The 16,189-nt window shown below is 52.8% G+C and overlaps 1 protein-coding gene across 13 annotated transcripts in view; it reads left to right on the top strand.

Moving 5' to 3' along the window:
* The first annotated feature begins 692 nt into the window (after window positions 1–692).
* The window catches only part of HDAC8 (histone deacetylase 8), a 31,605-nt gene continuing 16,108 nt past the window's right edge, over window positions 693–16,189 (top strand). For 7 of the 13 annotated variants that reach the window (XR_015702469.1, XM_087748167.1, XM_087748166.1 and 4 more), the window contains exons 1-7: window positions 1,279–1,422; window positions 2,015–2,067; window positions 3,493–3,623; window positions 5,850–5,991; window positions 9,006–9,118; window positions 10,156–10,233; window positions 10,658–10,766. Coding sequence is in view for 12 of the 13 variants with exons in the window: in XM_087748167.1 (XP_087604293.1) it covers window positions 1,342–1,422; window positions 2,015–2,067; window positions 3,493–3,623; window positions 5,850–5,991; window positions 9,006–9,118; window positions 10,156–10,233; window positions 10,658–10,766 (707 nt within the window). In the remaining variant the exon portion in view is untranslated. Of the gene's footprint in view, window positions 823–1,278; window positions 1,423–2,014; window positions 2,068–3,492; window positions 3,624–5,849; window positions 5,996–7,813; window positions 8,883–9,005; window positions 9,119–10,155; window positions 10,234–10,657; window positions 10,767–16,189 lie in introns of those variants that run through there. The other 6 variants (XM_087748165.1, XM_087748176.1, XM_087748172.1 and 3 more) reach the window with 6 other exon arrangements.

The raw sequence follows: 16,189 nt of genomic DNA, 5'->3' as shown, positions 1-16,189 counted from the left end.
CCCTGGCTCATCTCTGTAAGACTTACAAGTGTGCTCCAGTGTGCCCAGCATGTCTCAGAGCAACAGGCTGAGGGCCCTCGCTAGCACCCTATCCCTCTAACCTTGGCGTGTCATCCCACAGCTTGCCATGGGCAAGCCTGTTATTGTCTCACTCCCCCTTCAAGCCTAGTTTGAAGCTCTGTCAGTAAGCCCTGCTAGCTCATGAACAAAGACCCTCTTCCCCTTTTGAGAAAGGTGAATCCCATCGGATGCCAGCAAGCCTGGTGCCATGTAGGCCATCCCTTTATTGAAAAACGCAAAATTGTGGCAGTGACACCAGCCATGGGGCCATGTATTAATAGACTGGGCCCGTCTGTTTCTTCCAATGTCACTGCCTGCAACTGGAAGGACAGAAGAAAAAACAACCTGTGCTCCAGCTTCCTTTACCAACCGTCCCAAGGCCCTGGAGTCTCTTTTGGTGGCCCTTGGACTACGCGTTGTGGCGTCACCATGTGGAAGAGCAGTAATGGGTAATAGTCCGAGGGCTGTACCAGGCTGGGAGGTTTCCAAGTGATGTCCTTCACCCAGGCCCCAGGGAGGCAGCAGACTTCCCTAAGAGGAGGGTCTGCCCGGCATATTGGACCCTCTGTTCCCCTCAGAAGGGAGCTGCATACAACTATAACCTGTCTTTTCTTCCTCATGGAGGTGGCTGTGATATAGGGGTGCCTTTCTGACCCTGGCAACGACTCTGATGTAGGTGGACCGTCATCCACATCGCCCCTTGACTGGCCTCCCATGTCCAGAGCCTCGTGCCTGTGGTACAGGGGCCCCTGGAAAGGCGAGGTGGGCAAGGAGGGGGTTTGCCTGCCGCCCAGGCGAGGGCTTGCCTCCGTTCACTCCTTTCCTTTAATCTACTGCCTTCAGCCTGGCGGCGGGAGGGCGCGCGATCCCCTTGATCTCGGGTTGTTTTCTGGTGGCTGTCCCTGATTCTGTCCCGGGGAGGGCAGAGCTTGGTTCCACCAGCCGCCCTTTCTCAGACTCCCTGCTGCTCCTTAACCTTTCTATTTCCTCTCCTGCCTTTCTGAGGAAAGCCCCCCGCCCGACCTGCGCGGGCTGCGGCCCCAATAAAAAGCCTCTAACGCGAGCGCGCGGCCTGTTCTGCTCGCGCGGCCGGGCTGGGCTGGGCTGGGCTGGGCGGGGGCGGCGGGGCCCGGCCCTGCGGGGGAGGGGGGCGGGCCGCGGGGGAGGGAGGGACTACAGCTCCCGGCGTGCCTTGGGGCGGGGCGGGGCGGGGCGGGAGCTGCCCGTCCCGGCGTGCCCCGGGCGGGCGGCAGTGCCGGGCGGCCCGGCGTGGCGGCCCTGATGGCGGCGGCGCCGCCGGTCTACGTGTACAGCCCGGAGTACGTGGCCCTCTGCGACTCCCTCTGCAAAGTGCCCAAGCGGGTCAGCGCCGCGCCGGGGGCTGCGAGGCGGGGGGGGCGGGTGACGGGTGGCGGGGGGGGGGCGGGTGACGGGTGACGGGCCCTGCGGGAACCCGGCGTGGGGAGCGCAGTGGTGAGGCCGGGGGTCGGAGGAGCCCCTAGGGAGGCTGCGGGCAGGTCCGGGGGCTTTGGGGAGGCTGCCGGCACCTGGGACAGCGGGAGGGTACGGGGAGCGTGGGGGAAGGGGCAGCGGCGGGGGGCACCTCCGGCCCTGGGCAGGGGGAGGGCCCGCCCCCCTCACACCGCCTCTGGCAGGGCGGGAGCGGGTGGCCGCGGCACGCGGGTGCCGGGGCACGCGGGCGGCCCTTCCCCCCCCCCCCCCCCCGCGCAGCGGTGCGCTGCTGTCCCCGCGCTCCCCCCCCCCGCCCCGCCGCGCCGCGCGCCCGCCGCGGGGGAGGCCCTGTCCCGGCCCCCGCTCGGGCCGGCGTCCGTGTAGCGGTGCTGCCGCCAGGAGCCGCGGTTACCCCTTCGCTGCAAGTCGTTTAGCCCCCGGTTGCCGTGCTTCTGTCACGGGCACGAGAGCTGCTCTCACGGTCTCGTTCTTCTTTCTTTAGGCCAGTATGGTGCATTCGTTGATTGAAGCGTATTCCTTACTTGACCAGATGAAGTAAGTGCTCCCGTTTTCTGTGAAGAGAATGTTTTCTTTTCTGCTAAGGTTTGGAAGATACTGAGTAACTGCAGGTCTTATACTGTCCCTGCTGGCAGCGTGATTATAGGAGCCCAGGCAGTGTGTATTTCTAGGATCTAAGGAAAGTCTGCTTGTTTTGCTAAATGGACAAGATTATGGCAGTTACGGCAGGTGTAATTTGTGGTTACCCTTCCTGATCCGATGGAGTACAAATTGCCTTGTGCTTTCTCTGTAGAGCACACTGTCACCCTTTGCTCTCATGGCTCTGAGCAGAAGCGATGGTGTAGAAGCCATCGTTGGTGGCACTGCTCTGAAACCACTGGCCAGTGCTGGTGCTGAGAGGGACCACGTTGTTCTGCTGTGTTGTCATTGATTTGGGAGACTTTTTCTGAGGTCTTGGTGCTGTTCAGGAGAGAAGACAAGACGAGGTCTGAGGCAGAACAGTGAGAGCCCTCCTGCTCCATTAGGCTCTTGACACTGGGGGATATGAAGGGAAAGAAAGGCTTAGCTCAGCCTCTCTTATATAGCATCTCATAAAATATTTAAAAAAAAAAATCCCACGCTCCTGTTCAGTGGGGCCAGAAAGTCCTGTTGGGACTTTTTAGAAAAGATTTTTTTCTTTCTGGTCGTTTTGGTAGAGTATGCTTGGGAAACGGCTGCAGGTACCATTACAGAGGCAGACCCAAGGGGCTGTTTGCCCTGGCATGGGGTGAGAAGTGCCCAGCACCTGGGCTAGCGCAGAGCTGGGAGCTTCTTGCATTCTTCCAGTAGCCATGGAGCTGTGCTGCGTTGCCAGCATGCGCCCCCAGAGTCTGAGGTTTGGAGAGTGCTTCAACGTGTCTCAAGATTGATTTAGGCAGATTGCAAAGCACCCCAAACCTGGGAAAGGTGATAAGCGAGTTACTGAGAACGGAGACAGTCTCTGCTTTGAACACAAGCAGAGTTAAGAGCATGTAAGAGGTGCTGCTCAGCTCTTGACCCAGCAGGCTGGTGTCCTGCTGCAGCACTGGGCTGGGCCTGGGCGTTTTCACTCTGTTATTTCCTCTGTGTGTAACCAGAACGTTGGATCTGCTGGAGGTTGCTCAAACTGGGAGAACGCAGAGAGAAGGGAAAAAAAACTTGAAGTAAAATGGAAAGGTTAATGCAGGCAGCACCTGCAGATACTCCTTGTTGGGGTGAGAACAGCAGACAGTGCCAAGCTGGGGGAAAGGCCTACTCCAGCTCAGCTGGGCAGCTTTCTCACTCAAACTGACAGTCCGCTGCAAGAGGAGGCGGAGTCTTGTTTGCTTTTTCAACAGCAACTGCCAAAAAAAGGCTCCTAGTCTGAGGAGGTTAAAGCTGGGTGTTCCAGCTGAACCCCGGAGCCTCTTGTCCTGACGCACTCCCTTCCTCCTCTCTGCCTAGGATAGTCAAGCCAAAAGTGGCCTCCATGGAGGAGATGGCGAGCTTCCACACAGACGCCTACCTGCAGCACCTGCAGAAGGTCAGCGAGGAGGGGGATGATGACCATCCAGAGTCCGTGGAGTATGGACTGGGTAAGGATGCGTATCTTCAGCGAGAGATTAACTGGGTATCGGGTCCAGGATGCTTTTTGCTGGAGCTGAGGTTAGACAGAGGGGTGAGCTTAGGTGGGCTGCTGGGCTGTTTGTGGAGGGAAACACTCTTTGATGGGGTGTTGCTGAACCCCGTCAGCCAGCAGTCACCTGTCAGGCTGGCGTTTCCACTGTTGCCAGCAGAGGGTACTGTCAGCCTCAGGCTGCTGCTTGGTGCAGCTCAGCCTGTCCCTTGCATACCGGGAGCCACTGCCTTTTGCTGCTGCTTTGAGGATCTCGGGCAGGACAGAAGGCCCTGGCATGCTGTCCTTGGAACAAAGCTGAGACTAGCTGCTGCAAGCCTGTTGTGGTGGAGGGCGTGTGTGAACAACGGCCTGAAGCTACAGCCAGGGACCAGAGCAGCTGCTGTTTGCCTGGTGACTTTGCTTACATCTTGAGCCGAGGGCTCTTGCCTGCCTGGACTTAAGAGAACCTGAGCAATGCAGTAGTTAAAGCAGGCAAGGTGGCTGTGGGTACTCTCTTAGTCTCAGGAACAGGAGTGACCCAGCACTGAGGCAGTGGTGCAGATTCTGTGCTTATCTTGTGAGTCTCCCTGAGATCTGACCTTTATATTTCTGAAGCTGATCTGTCTGCAGGCAGAGGAGCAGCCCTGGGGTCACGCCTTGCTGGGGAACAGCTCCAGGGAGGCTGCTGTAGGAATAGGTGAAGATCCTATTCTAACTATAGACCTACAGCGTACCTAGGCCTGTCTCCTTTGTGGATGTCTGTTTTTAAGGGGGAGAAACATCAGTGACCCTGTCAGGGCTTTCCTAGTAGAGTAGCCAGAGAACTGAGAGTAGTTTTGTGAGATTGGTATGAGGGACCAGTAGGTCGGGCTGGTCAGGCACACATATCAGAAGTTGGCTCAAGACCCATCTGTGAATGATCTGAGTGCAAGGAAACATTTTGATTATTGATTTTCGGGGTGGGTTAGCCTTGGCTGGCCACCAGGTGCCCACCAAGATGCTCGCTCTCTCCTGCTCCTCAATAAGGTAGGGGAGAAAATACGATGGAGAAGTTCATGGTCGAAATAAGGACAGGGAGATCACTCACCAGTTACCATCACAGGCAAAGCAGACTCGACTTAGGGAAATTAATTCAATTTGTTGCCAATTAGTAACAGAGTAGGATAGTGAGAATTGAAAACAAAACTAAAATCACCTTTCTTCTCATCCACCCTTCTTCCCAAACTCAACTTCACTCCCAGCTCTTCTACCTTCCTCCCCAGTGAGCGGTGCAAGGGGATGGGGAATGGTGGTTGTGGTCAGTTCATCAAATGTTGTCTCTGCCACTCCTTCCTCCTTACGTTCTTCCCCTGCTCCAGCATGGGGTCCCTCCCACAGGAGGCAGTCCTCCATGAACGCCTCCAACATGAGTCCTTCCCACAGGCTACAGTTCTTCACGAACTGCTCCAGTGTGGGTCCCTTCCACGGGGTGCAGTCCTTCAGGAACAGATGGCTCCAGCGTGGGCTCCAGTCTCCATGGGTCCACAGGTCCTGCCAGGAGCCTGCTCTAGCGTGGGCTTCCCACGGAGCCACAGCCTCCTTTGGGCATCCCCCTGCTCCGGCATGGGGTCCTCCACGGGCTGCAGGTGGATCTCTGCTCCACCGTGGACCTCCATGGGCTGCAGGGGCACAGCCTGCCTCACCATGGTCTTCACCACAGGCTGCAGGGGAATCTCTGCTCTGGCTCCTGGAGCACCTCCTCCCCCTCCTTCTGCACTGACCTTGGTGTCTGCACATATTCTCACTCCTCTCTCCTAGCTGCTGCACAGCATTTTTTACGCTTTTTTCAATATGCTATCACAGCGGTGGGTGCCACCAGCATTGCTGATGGGCTCAGCCTTGGCCAGCAGCGGGTCTGTCTTGGAGCCGTCTCTGTCCAACATGGGTGCAGCTCTTCTCACAGAAGCCACCCCTGCAGTCCCCCCACTACAAGAACCTTGCCACGCAAACCCAATACAATTTTTTTCCTACTTACACCCCCTGAATCTGCTGTGTGAGTCCAAATCTGATACCTGCTGTGAGGGTTTTGTGCCGTGGCTTTTTCATTGCACCTGGAACGGAAAGTTAGAGCCACGGTTAAAGAGAGAGAGCTCAAAACAAAGAAAATGTGCTTCCCCCAGAGGAAAAGACCTGTTGTGTCTGACGCACAGACTCTTACCTGCAGGTTATGACTGTCCGGCTACTGAAGGGATCTTTGAGTATGCGGCAGCCGTGGGAGGAGCCACCATCACTGCAGCCCAGTGCCTGCTGGATGGCAAGTGCAAGGTAGCAATTAACTGGCCTGGAGGGTGGCATCATGCAAAGAAGTAAGAAAACAATCTCTTCCCTTGTGTTTTCTCACCTGGTGTCTGAACCCCGCCTCCTAGCCCCCAGCTTCCCTGCGAACCCTCAGGGTGCAGTGATCCAGCTGGAAGAGAGAGCAAGGTGTGAGGGAAGGCAGGAGGTAGATAAGGAAGAAGCAGAGTGTAGGGCAGAGGCCTGAGAGTAGGCTGGTTCCTGCCCAGTCCTGGTGCTATCATGGACTGCAGTGCGGGTCTGGGGCAGATATATTCAGAGGTGTCCTGCCATCCATTGGTACTTGGTTATCTTTGGGAGTTCAAGTGAGAATTGATTTTGCAAAGTCTGTAGAGAAGGGCTATGGAGAGGCAAACGATTGGCATCGCTCCCAACTTGGAAGAGAATGGGAACATGGCAACATGTTGTCCAAATAATTTTGTGTGGCTTTTTTGGTTTCTTAATAAGAGGTTTGAAACAGCGCAGGACTCACCTCTGGTTTTGCCCATGCTCTGTGGGTGGCTGTTTGCTCTGAGCTGTAATGTCAACAGTGATCTTCCAGAACAACAGGAGAAGTAGTAAAAATTTCATCCCTGAATCCTGTGATTCTGTAGTGCTAAAATAATTTGTTTCCATGGCTTCCCCATTTTCCATGGATGTATGTTTTATTTTAACTCGTCGTTCCCCATCTCCCAAAACATGAGGCCTGTCTGCAAATGCAGACAAGACAGCACCCTTCCTTGTCCCCAGCTAACTGGCCTTTGCAGTGCCATTCTGTTTCTCTGGGGAGCCCCAGAAATTAGCACGAACCATGTGTCTAACCCTAACAACTTGTACATGAGCGCACAGGTTTCTCTTCTTGCTCCAGTGACTTTTCTGACCTGGCAGAGAAACTCTGGAGGTGTAACAGTGGTGTGCAAACTCCAGTGATGGCAAGGTCTCATCAGGACCCTTTTCCTGGTCAGCACCTTGCTGAATATGGGTTCAGCTACGGCTTGCTGAGAAAGGAGAGAGTTCAGCTTGGCTGAGCTGAGCCCTCTTGCTCTTTGCAGGAGGGATGGCTTTTTAAAAATCTTCTGTTGTCTTTTATCTTGATTGCGTGGTTTATAAAATGTCTGTAACGGAAGAAATCTTAGCAGTGTTGCTGCCACTATTGTGCTATTAGTACAGTTCTGGGAAGCAAACAGTCTGTTTAAAAAAGGCATTTAATACTTACTGATCCCAAAGGAGCCTTCCCAGTCACCCCAGTGAGGTGGCATGGGATGCTGCAGGGTAGGCAGCATCTGTGGTAGGTGCCAAGCCAGCGTGAAGGTCCAGCCAGACCAGTTGGGTGTCACGCCCAACTGCAGGTGCCTGGTGCTAGGAGCTGCATCCTAGAAAAATACATGTCCTTTTGTCAAAAAAGACCTGCTGTCTGGTAGCTTAGTTACTTTCCAAGGTCGTAAAGGTAGGAATGGTAATCACTGTCACCTGGGGCTTTTGAAGCTCCCAGTTCACTGGGATGCCTTTGGGGCAGAGGGCGAGATGCTGAGTCAGTGCCTTTTCTTGACCCAGCCCTGCCCTCCCTTCCAGCAGTGACAGTCCGAGCTCTGCTGCGTGGATCTGCGCGGGGGGTGGGGGAAATCCCAAGTGCTGGCCCTGAGCTGCAGCTCTGACTCTGGTCAGCCTCTGTCCAAGCCAGTGTCCAGCTCTGCTCGGCCTCGAGTTTGGAAGAGATTGTGTGTTACAGCATGGAGAGAGTGCCCGAGACATGACATAGTTCACTTTGCTTCCTTGCAGGCTGGGAAGGAGGGGAGGAGTACGGTGTGTAATCACAATTAAGGAAGATTCCCAGGATACCTGCTAACATCCCAGTTCTCAGCATCACTGTAAATGAAGAGAGTCACTGGGAAGCATCTGTGCTCCGTGACATTTGCAGGGAGTGAGAGCAAGTGCAGTTCTGCCATCCCGTGCTTGCTCCTCCCTGTTTCCAGCTGTTTGCTAAGCAGGGGAGTGTCAGGGGAAATGAGCTGAGTGCTGTGGCTGAAAGTCAAGAAGTATTTCCAAGAGGCCCATCTTAGATCCTGGAGTCATCTGAGCCTGGGGAAGAGGGGTTTGGACACTCCTGTTGCAAACTATAAAGCTTTGGTTTAAATCAGCTATCCAGGGCTGACCTAAGAGTGCATATGGGCTAGTGCCAAGTGGTGATGGGGACTTGACTTCGAAGCGAGTCTGGAGTAGGTATTAAGAAACTTTGTTGTTCCTTTGATGCCAGCAATATGGAAGATGCCCTCTGATGTACGTCCGGGATAAATCTTTCCATGCAACATCTGTCCTCTGTTTAGCTTCTGGGGCTCTCTTCTGGCTGAACCTGGGAGTTGTGTTGTGAGGGACTGCACGTGGGGCATCCTGTTTGCATTTTCCTGGGGAGGAAGGGAGAACGTTGCTTTCGGGAGAGGCTTAACCTTCATACCCCGAGACTTTGGAACAGAGCAGCAGTGTTGTGACTGCCTTGGACCAGCCTTTTACTGCCAGGACCTTCCTGGGAGCTGTGACCCAGACAGCAGGGATGGAGTAGCTGCCTGCCTGTGCCTATCCAGCACTCGCAGGAAAATGGCCAAGCAGGACTGTCCAGGGGCCCATCCTCTTGCCGCAGAGGGAGAGGAGGTACAGCGGAGACTGGGTTTGAGTCGAGTGGCTCTGAACTTCTTTAAAATATCTCAGATGCAGAAAGCTAATGTTCTGTTTGTGCAACAGTGAAACAGGTACCCTGCCAAGCCCCCCAGGGGTCAGGGCCTCTCTGCAGCAGGGCCGACTGATGCTTTACCAGCTGCCAGCAAGCCCAGGGTTGAGAAGCGATTGGCACAAGCAGTCATGTTCCCTGTGCTTCCCAGCCATGCTTTGAGCTGCTCCTGACCCATCCCTTGGTTGCTGCTGGGCCTTGGTAGGGCTCTTCATCCTCCTCTGTGCCCCTGCAAGGTGGAGACTTGCAAAGCAAAAGTGACAATGCCGAAATTAGTGGTGATTGCTTTAGTGATGTTCGACCTCACGGAGATTGTTTTCACAGAGATGAAGCTTCTGGCTTCTGTTACCTGAACGACGCTGTCTTGGGGATCCTGCGGCTGCGCCAGAAATTTGACCGTGTCCTTTATATCGATTTGGATTTGCATCATGGGGATGGTAAGGCCCAGCGCAGGCTGCAAACAGCACATCCGCACAGACTCAGGGGGAGGAATGGGAGAAGTGAAGGCCTGTTGGGGCAGTAGGGCTTTACCAGCTGCAACAGCCATGGCTTTCAGTGCAGTCGAGTTCCCTCAGTCCCTTTCTGCCTTGTCCTGCTTTGTGGGTTAGTCCTGTGCCGCTCATCAGACCTCTCTTGAGGGTCTGGGCAGCAGTCTTATACCTAAAGCAACAAACAGCGTGTTCCCATTCCAGTAATCCCCTCTGCCAGCAAGAACTTCCCCCAGTCCCTTGTCTCCCATCCTGGCAGAACAGCTGCTGACAGTGTTTAATTGTTTAATGCCACCAGTGCAAGAGGGAAGCAGTCAGTAGTAAACGGTGCTTTTGAAAGAAGGCTTGACACTATAAAACTAAAGCCAGAGCTGGCCTTGCTGAAACGGCTCTCTCCTTCAGGGACATTATTTCAACACCATTTAACATTTCCTGCTCTCCTAAATTTTATGGTGTGTTTCATTTTGCTCAGTTTTCCCCCCACATTTGGTTTCTGTTACGTTTCCTGTTACTTCTTTTTCCCTCCCCACCCCCACTATTTTAATATGTCTTTAAGGAAAAGAAAAGGCGTGTTGAACCACAGCAGCGCTGAGAAAAAGCGAGAGCTCCCAGTAGCTCTGGTTCTAATCAGAGCCAAGCTCTGGCCAAGGCATCCCTGCTCAGCTCCCTCCCGCAGCCTTGCAGGCCAAGCAGTGCAGGCGAGCGCTGCTAACGTGGGCATTGACCTGAGGTATTAAGACCCATTCAGTACTGATTAGCATGAGACCCGCCAAATTCATTTCAGTTGTGACCTTTGCTGCAGTTGAATTCGGGTCTCTGTTGATTAAGGATGGATTTATTGAGGCACATCTGGGTTTCTGCTTCATTCGTTCTGTTCCTGCTCTGCTTGCTGCCCCGTGTTTATCGAGTGGCTTGTTTGTATGTTTAGACTCTGTCATTTATGTGAATGATGCATGAAAGCTTTTTTCTCTTCCCTTTTCTGACAGGAGTTGAAGATGCCTTTAGTTTCACCTCGAAAGTCATGACTGTTTCTCTGCACAAGTTTTCACCAGGATTTTTCCCAGGCGAGTTGAACTTGTGAGGTTTGTGCTAATTCGGTTCGCGCGTCACTGCCGAGGCCTCAGCAAAGGCAAGTCCTATCCCTTCTGTCCAGCAGAGGCGTCTCGCTGCCTCTCCTGTTGACCCAGGAGAAGGAAAGAGGGGGGAGGTACATGTTTGGCATTTCCCCCTTTCTGGTTGTGACTAAGCTCTGGGCAGAGCCACTGCTGGGCGGCCACCTGCAGCCCTTGAAAGCTGCATGACAGAATTGGGCAGAGGGCAAGAACCAAGTCCATCCAACCCCTCCTTTATTGGTGGTGGCAAGTGGACTTCTCCATAAACACGCCAAAGGTCCTGGCTCTCTGCTCTCATCTGAGACATCCCCCACATTTCTCTTGCTGCTGATCCCCTTTCCCTCGTAATTAATCATGGGATGTTTCTGTTTTTCAGGCACTGGTGATGTAACAGATGTGGGCCTGGGGAAAGGTCGCTATTACAGCGTGAATGTACCTATTCAAGATGGCATTCAGGATGAGAAATATTACCAGATCTGTGAAACGTAAGCCCTCTTGCTCTGATACAGCATACTTGGATGGGATTTTAGAGAACAGAGACTGCGCAGATTTTTGTTTATTTACTATTTTTAATTACAGTCCTTCCTTAAGGCTTGCCCCTTCCCCTGTTACAGTTTTTGATTACAGTGAACACAGATCTTTGGAGGTCTCACAGGTTTTGTCCGAATCCTTAGGCAAACTGAATATACAGAGGCATTTGTGGGTGGCTGGAGGGTCTCTGTCACTGGTCAGCCTTGTGTGTTTAAGAGAAGGGACATGTACTTTTTAGCTGTGGACTTAGGGCTAGATGCTTTTTCTTCAAATAAATGCTCTGAACCCTGACCATCTGTGGGAGATCTTGGGGCTGAGCTAAAAGTGTTTTCCAAGCACCTTTTGTTTATACTGGAAGAATGAAAGGCTAAATGTCTGCTGGTGATTGAGCTGCCTCCCGGCAGGCCCCTGTGTCACTCAGTTGGTGATGGACCTCACAAGCCGTTGCCCGTGTCAAAACTGGGCTGCGGGGCTTGTTCTTTTCAAGGGGAGAGGAACATCAGGCTGTAGGACACGGTAGCACATCCACCTCTCAGCTCTAACAGCTGAGAGCTGAAACCTCTCCGGACCTGTAGCCCACTAGGGCAGTCATGCTGTGGCCGTGCCTCCTGCTAGCTTGTTGGTGCTTGTCACTGCTGGTGGTAGAGCAGCCCTCTTCCTGCTGGGGGACATGTTTCCAAAAGGCAGGGCAGCTTTAGGGGCTGAGTAGGGGTTAGGAGCCCATTCAGGAGTAGCCCATTGCAAGCATTCCCAGTTGAAGGACATCAAAGCCAACCATAGGTTCCAAGCTGCATGTAACTAAAGTATCTACAAAGAAATTTTGAGATCTCCTGGGCAAAGAGGAGGAGTTCTGTCCTGGCTGGGAGACAGTCATGTGCGTGACTTTGGGTGTCTCATCCAGCTGATCTCTGAGGATGATTGCCTGTGCCTCCCAAACCCATGGTGAGACTGGAATGCGTGACTCCCTCCGACATGGGTTTCTGCAGGCTGACTGCACGCTGCCCAGAGCCTTTCCTCGTATTCTTCTCCTGTGTCCGCTGCTGGTGAGAGGAAACCTGCTCCTTGGCAGCCCTCTGCTCCGTGCTGAGACACTGCCAGATCAGGCATTCCCAGAGCAAACAGCCAGGGAGACGCTGTGCAAAACAGTCTCACCTCCCTCGGTGGAGGGAGGACAACTGCCTTCCCAGTCTCGGTGGAGGCTGGTCTGCTGCAGCACAGCAATATAAATAAACGGGGAGGAGGTTTGCTCTTGGTGTCTCGGAGCATGTGCGCTTTGAACTTGCCTCTCTATAAATTACAGTGCTTGTGTTTGATCGCTTTTGTTCTAGTAGATAAAGTCCTATCCTGCTTTCGAGGTGGTGTGGCACACAGATAATTGCCTATTGTTTTTGGAAGTTGAATGACACAGGCTCCAATTAAAGTACATTGTTACTAATAGCTGCTGTGAGGAAAGGGGGCCAAAGTGTGACATTATTTATTTAATTTCTGGAAAATCTGATGTCTTTAAAAATTTGAAGACAAAGGCAGCCAGGGATGAAAAGGTTCAGAGATGCCATGAGAGTGACAGCACCAGAGCTGGATGCTGAATTTCTGCAGTATACTCTGCTCATGCAGAGATGTGTCCAAGGTATGTTCCCACTAAGAGCCCTCTGGGAGCCCGCCTGCTCGGGTAGTCTCTCCATCAAAAGAGAACGTTATGATGGGTCTGGCTAATTGTAAGCATCCAGAAGAGCTGATTTGCTTGATCACCTTCCAAAACTGCCCAAATCAATGAATGAAATTGGTTCTGAAAACATGTCAGTAACTTTACCTGGAGTTTAAATATTAACCTTTTGAAGACTAAAAAAAAATGCAAAATGTGGGAAACATTGCAAGTGCAAAAAAGTAAACTTAGAAATAATCCAGAGACATTCAAAAGCATTATCTTTGCTCCAAAGACAGAGAGAAATCTGAGTTATTTTGAACGGCTGTAGTAGTTTGCTTGATAAGCTTGCAATTAATTATAGCTGAAAGAGATAACTAATCAGCTATTTGTCCTCTAGTATTGTCCAGAATGTTAAAAAAAAGTTCAAACAAACAAACAAACAAACCCGCCCCTCCCCACCCCCCACCCCCCCAAAAAAAAAACCCAAACCACACAAAAGCCCAAACAAACCCACCCAAAATCTGGATGCTGTTTGGCCTGTTGTTGTATGTGCTGCAGGGGAGCTGTGTTAGCGGTGTGTAGGCATGGAACTAGTCTGAAATTCCAGACCCCTGCTTTCTTTTGAAAGGTCCCAAGTTTTAACGTGGGGAAAAGGCCCAATTTAACCGACTGGATCATGGAGCTTTCTGAGTGCCTGCACTGGCAGGCATTATGTGTGCACTGCATTTGGGCATGACCCTCAGCTCAAACCTACTTTCCAGTTGACAGAATTAGTCTGGCTGCTTTCTTTAGCTTATGGACGGGGCTTGTGGTGTTTGTGGTGTATCACCTTGGCATATCGTGGGTCTCGCCGGGACGTGTACAAAGCGGGGCAGTCAGCAGCAGGGCGGCAGACCCATAGGAGCCAGGAGGCAAGCTGGTGTGGGGAGCGTTTGCTGGCTCTGAGAGCAGCAGGGCCCTGGGTGGCTCTGGGTCGTGTCTGCCTGCAGCGTCGGCAGGAGGAGCAGGCAGGCCCATGCGTTGCTGCTAAGGTGACAGCAGATGTAACTTGATTGCTTGGTGGGGTTTGGATGCAGCTTTTTGGAGGTTGGAGGTGTAAGTCACAGTCTTGCCTGTATTTCCAGGTAAAGGAAAGCCCTCCAGTTTGGGGAGCTCCTTCCCGTGCTGCTGGCCATCTCCTGACACTGATGGGAGGAAACATTGTGTGGCACTGGTCCTCTTCCAGTGGCAATCTCACTGGGGCTGTGAAATTTTGACTGCCGTTCTGGCTTTGTTTGAGCAGTTGCAGAAGCCCATCCTCTTCCATCCTCCCTGTCAGCTGCTGACTGTTTTAGCTGTCCTTCTGACCTCTCTGGGGGTAACAAAAGGCAACTTCTTAGTCAGCTGCTTCCTTCAGGGACTGACTGGCTGGGGGGGCAGTGAATTGGATACTGCTGAAAGAAAGAGCTTGGAGAAGTCTGAAAACTGGCAATGTCTGTTCATCTCCGCTGCAAGGGCAGGCAGTGCAGCCCTGCCTTGGCACACCGCTCTGCCAGGGCCAGAAAGGAACCGCTGGGGTCACCTTGTCTTCGTGGCCCTACATTGCTCATGAGACTTCCCTGAACTTGTTTGTTAGTTCAGGAACAGAAAGGGGGCAGAACATCCCCTTTGCACATGTGCCAAATGAGCGCACAGCCCAGATCGCACGGTCCTTGCTGGCCGCACCGTGCCCTGGCCACAGTGATAGGGATACCATCCCACTGGAGCCAGCTGTCACAAGTCAGAGGTTCCTGCATCCACAGCTGTGAGGTGGTGAGAGATCATGATGCATCTCGATGCAAAGTCAGTTTTCTAGCTGGGATTAGCCTGCCGTTGCAGGGAGGTGTATCGGGAGTTCCCAGACGGGCTTGGAGCTCTGACAGCATGACTGAGCTGGTCTCCCTGAGGGATGCTGCCAGAAGGAGAAGAGAGTCCCGTTCCCACTGCCTTATCCTTGGCTGCCCACTCCTTTCACCTCTTTTCCTTTCCATGAACCAGTTCAGGGAGTTAACCTAGCAGAAAACTAACCCTGCTAAGCAACTTCCTACTAGTTCAGGTCTCTGAAATTGCACACTGTGGGATCAGAGCAGGTCCATCATAAGCAAAAGGAAGGGGCTGGGAAGGATAGGTGGAAGGGACTACCTGCTGCTGTATGGTCAGTTTGACTTTATTGTCAGCTCAAGCTTGTAGCCTGCATGCGTGTGAGGGTCCGTCAACATCTGGATGGGGCTGAGACTGCAGAGCAGTCCTCCTGCTGATTTCCTAAAACACCAGAAAGAATTACTCTGTTTCTGAGCACAGCGTGGGGCAAGAAGCAGGCTAAGCTACCCTTCTGCGTTAACAGAGATCCCAGCAGCTACAGACAAATGCTGTCGTGTCAAGGAGATGTTTATCATTTAGGTAATGTCTGCAATGTGCTTTAAAAATAAAAAGTCCTGGGAGAGAGTGAACTTTGTTTAAAACTCCTCATGCAGCCAGCAAAAACCTGCAGGGGTGGGCTAAAAGACTCTTCTCTGTCCTCGCTGGGAGACCTTGCTGAGAAAGGAAAGAGTAGGAAGCCTTGGCCTGAAGTGAGTTTCATTGGGGAAATAATAGGACTCATGATACTGATTGCATTTTGGTGGAAGTGGCTGTCTTTGCACTGTGAGATGGGTGAGGGGGCAGGGGACCCTCAGTCCTTGCTAGCAAGGGATAAACTTTCCTCTGTTCGTGTTATTTCACATGCATCTGTCCGTTTCTGGTGGATCCAAGAGGAATGTAAAGCTTCCTAGGGAAAAAGTGAGCTGTTTGAACTGGCCAGTGTCAGCTGCCTGTCTAGCAAAAGCAGAGAAACGTGTCCGAGGGAAATGGAGGAAGAGGGACCCAGAGACACCTCATAGGAGCTAGATGTGCTTGCAGAGGTCTGAGTGCAGGTGACAAAAGCCCTCGCCAGCAGCAGAGAGTGTCAAGAAGCCTTACGGTGTCTGAAGAAAGCTGGTTCAGTCCTCCTTACTCCAGGGAAGAGTAGTACAACGTGGGCCTTGGGCAGAGGTGGAAGCCCCTCTCATCCGTCCTGTCCTTGACATCTGCAGAATAGAGGATGACTTTGGCTCCACTTCAGGAAGGAAGCTTATGCCGATTTGACCGCTTTTTCCTTGGCACTGTGATTTTCACCATATGCCTCAGTTTGCTTAGCTTGGTGGGGCTGTGTGGACAACATGGCTTGGTAGCTGTCAAAACATGAGCGGTGCAAGTAGCTGTCAGCTACCTGGCCCTGCTGGGTACCTGGGGTGTTGGGGCCAGGCTCTTGGCATGTGCAGGCTGTGCTGCCATACCCGGGGTGAATGTGCATACTGAATGGAAATCTTGTTTTTCCCCAGGCTCGCATATTTCGTTGCGGGGGGTGTGTGTGTGTGTGAGTTTTTTCCCAGAGTTGTTCTCATTACTGGTTGAGTTTTTTCCCAGTGGTGCCTGTATTTCAGTAGTGAATTTGTGGTGCTTGTAGAGCTGATGGCCTCAGCCCTGCAGGCATCTGCCTCGGCAGACCACACCGAGCTCAGTGGGGTTCCTTGTCTGGGTGCAGTGACTGGCTAAGTTTCTTGGGGTGAGTGCTGGTAAATGCAAGCTCTTTGTCACGGGGAAGCAGCTCTCTCGTTTGGCACCACAGTGGTTTCTAATTGCATATCAAATAAGAACTGGCGATGCTTAGGTTCCCTTAACCAAGGCAAAAGCATT

The sequence above is a fragment of the Nipponia nippon genome, unplaced genomic scaffold, assembly GCF_047370975.1.
Source record: "Nipponia nippon isolate SJK-2023a ecotype South Korea unplaced genomic scaffold, ASM4737097v1 scaffold_12, whole genome shotgun sequence".
NCBI lineage: Eukaryota > Metazoa > Chordata > Aves > Pelecaniformes > Threskiornithidae > Nipponia > Nipponia nippon.
This window is presented reverse-complemented; position numbering and strand designations above follow the sequence as displayed.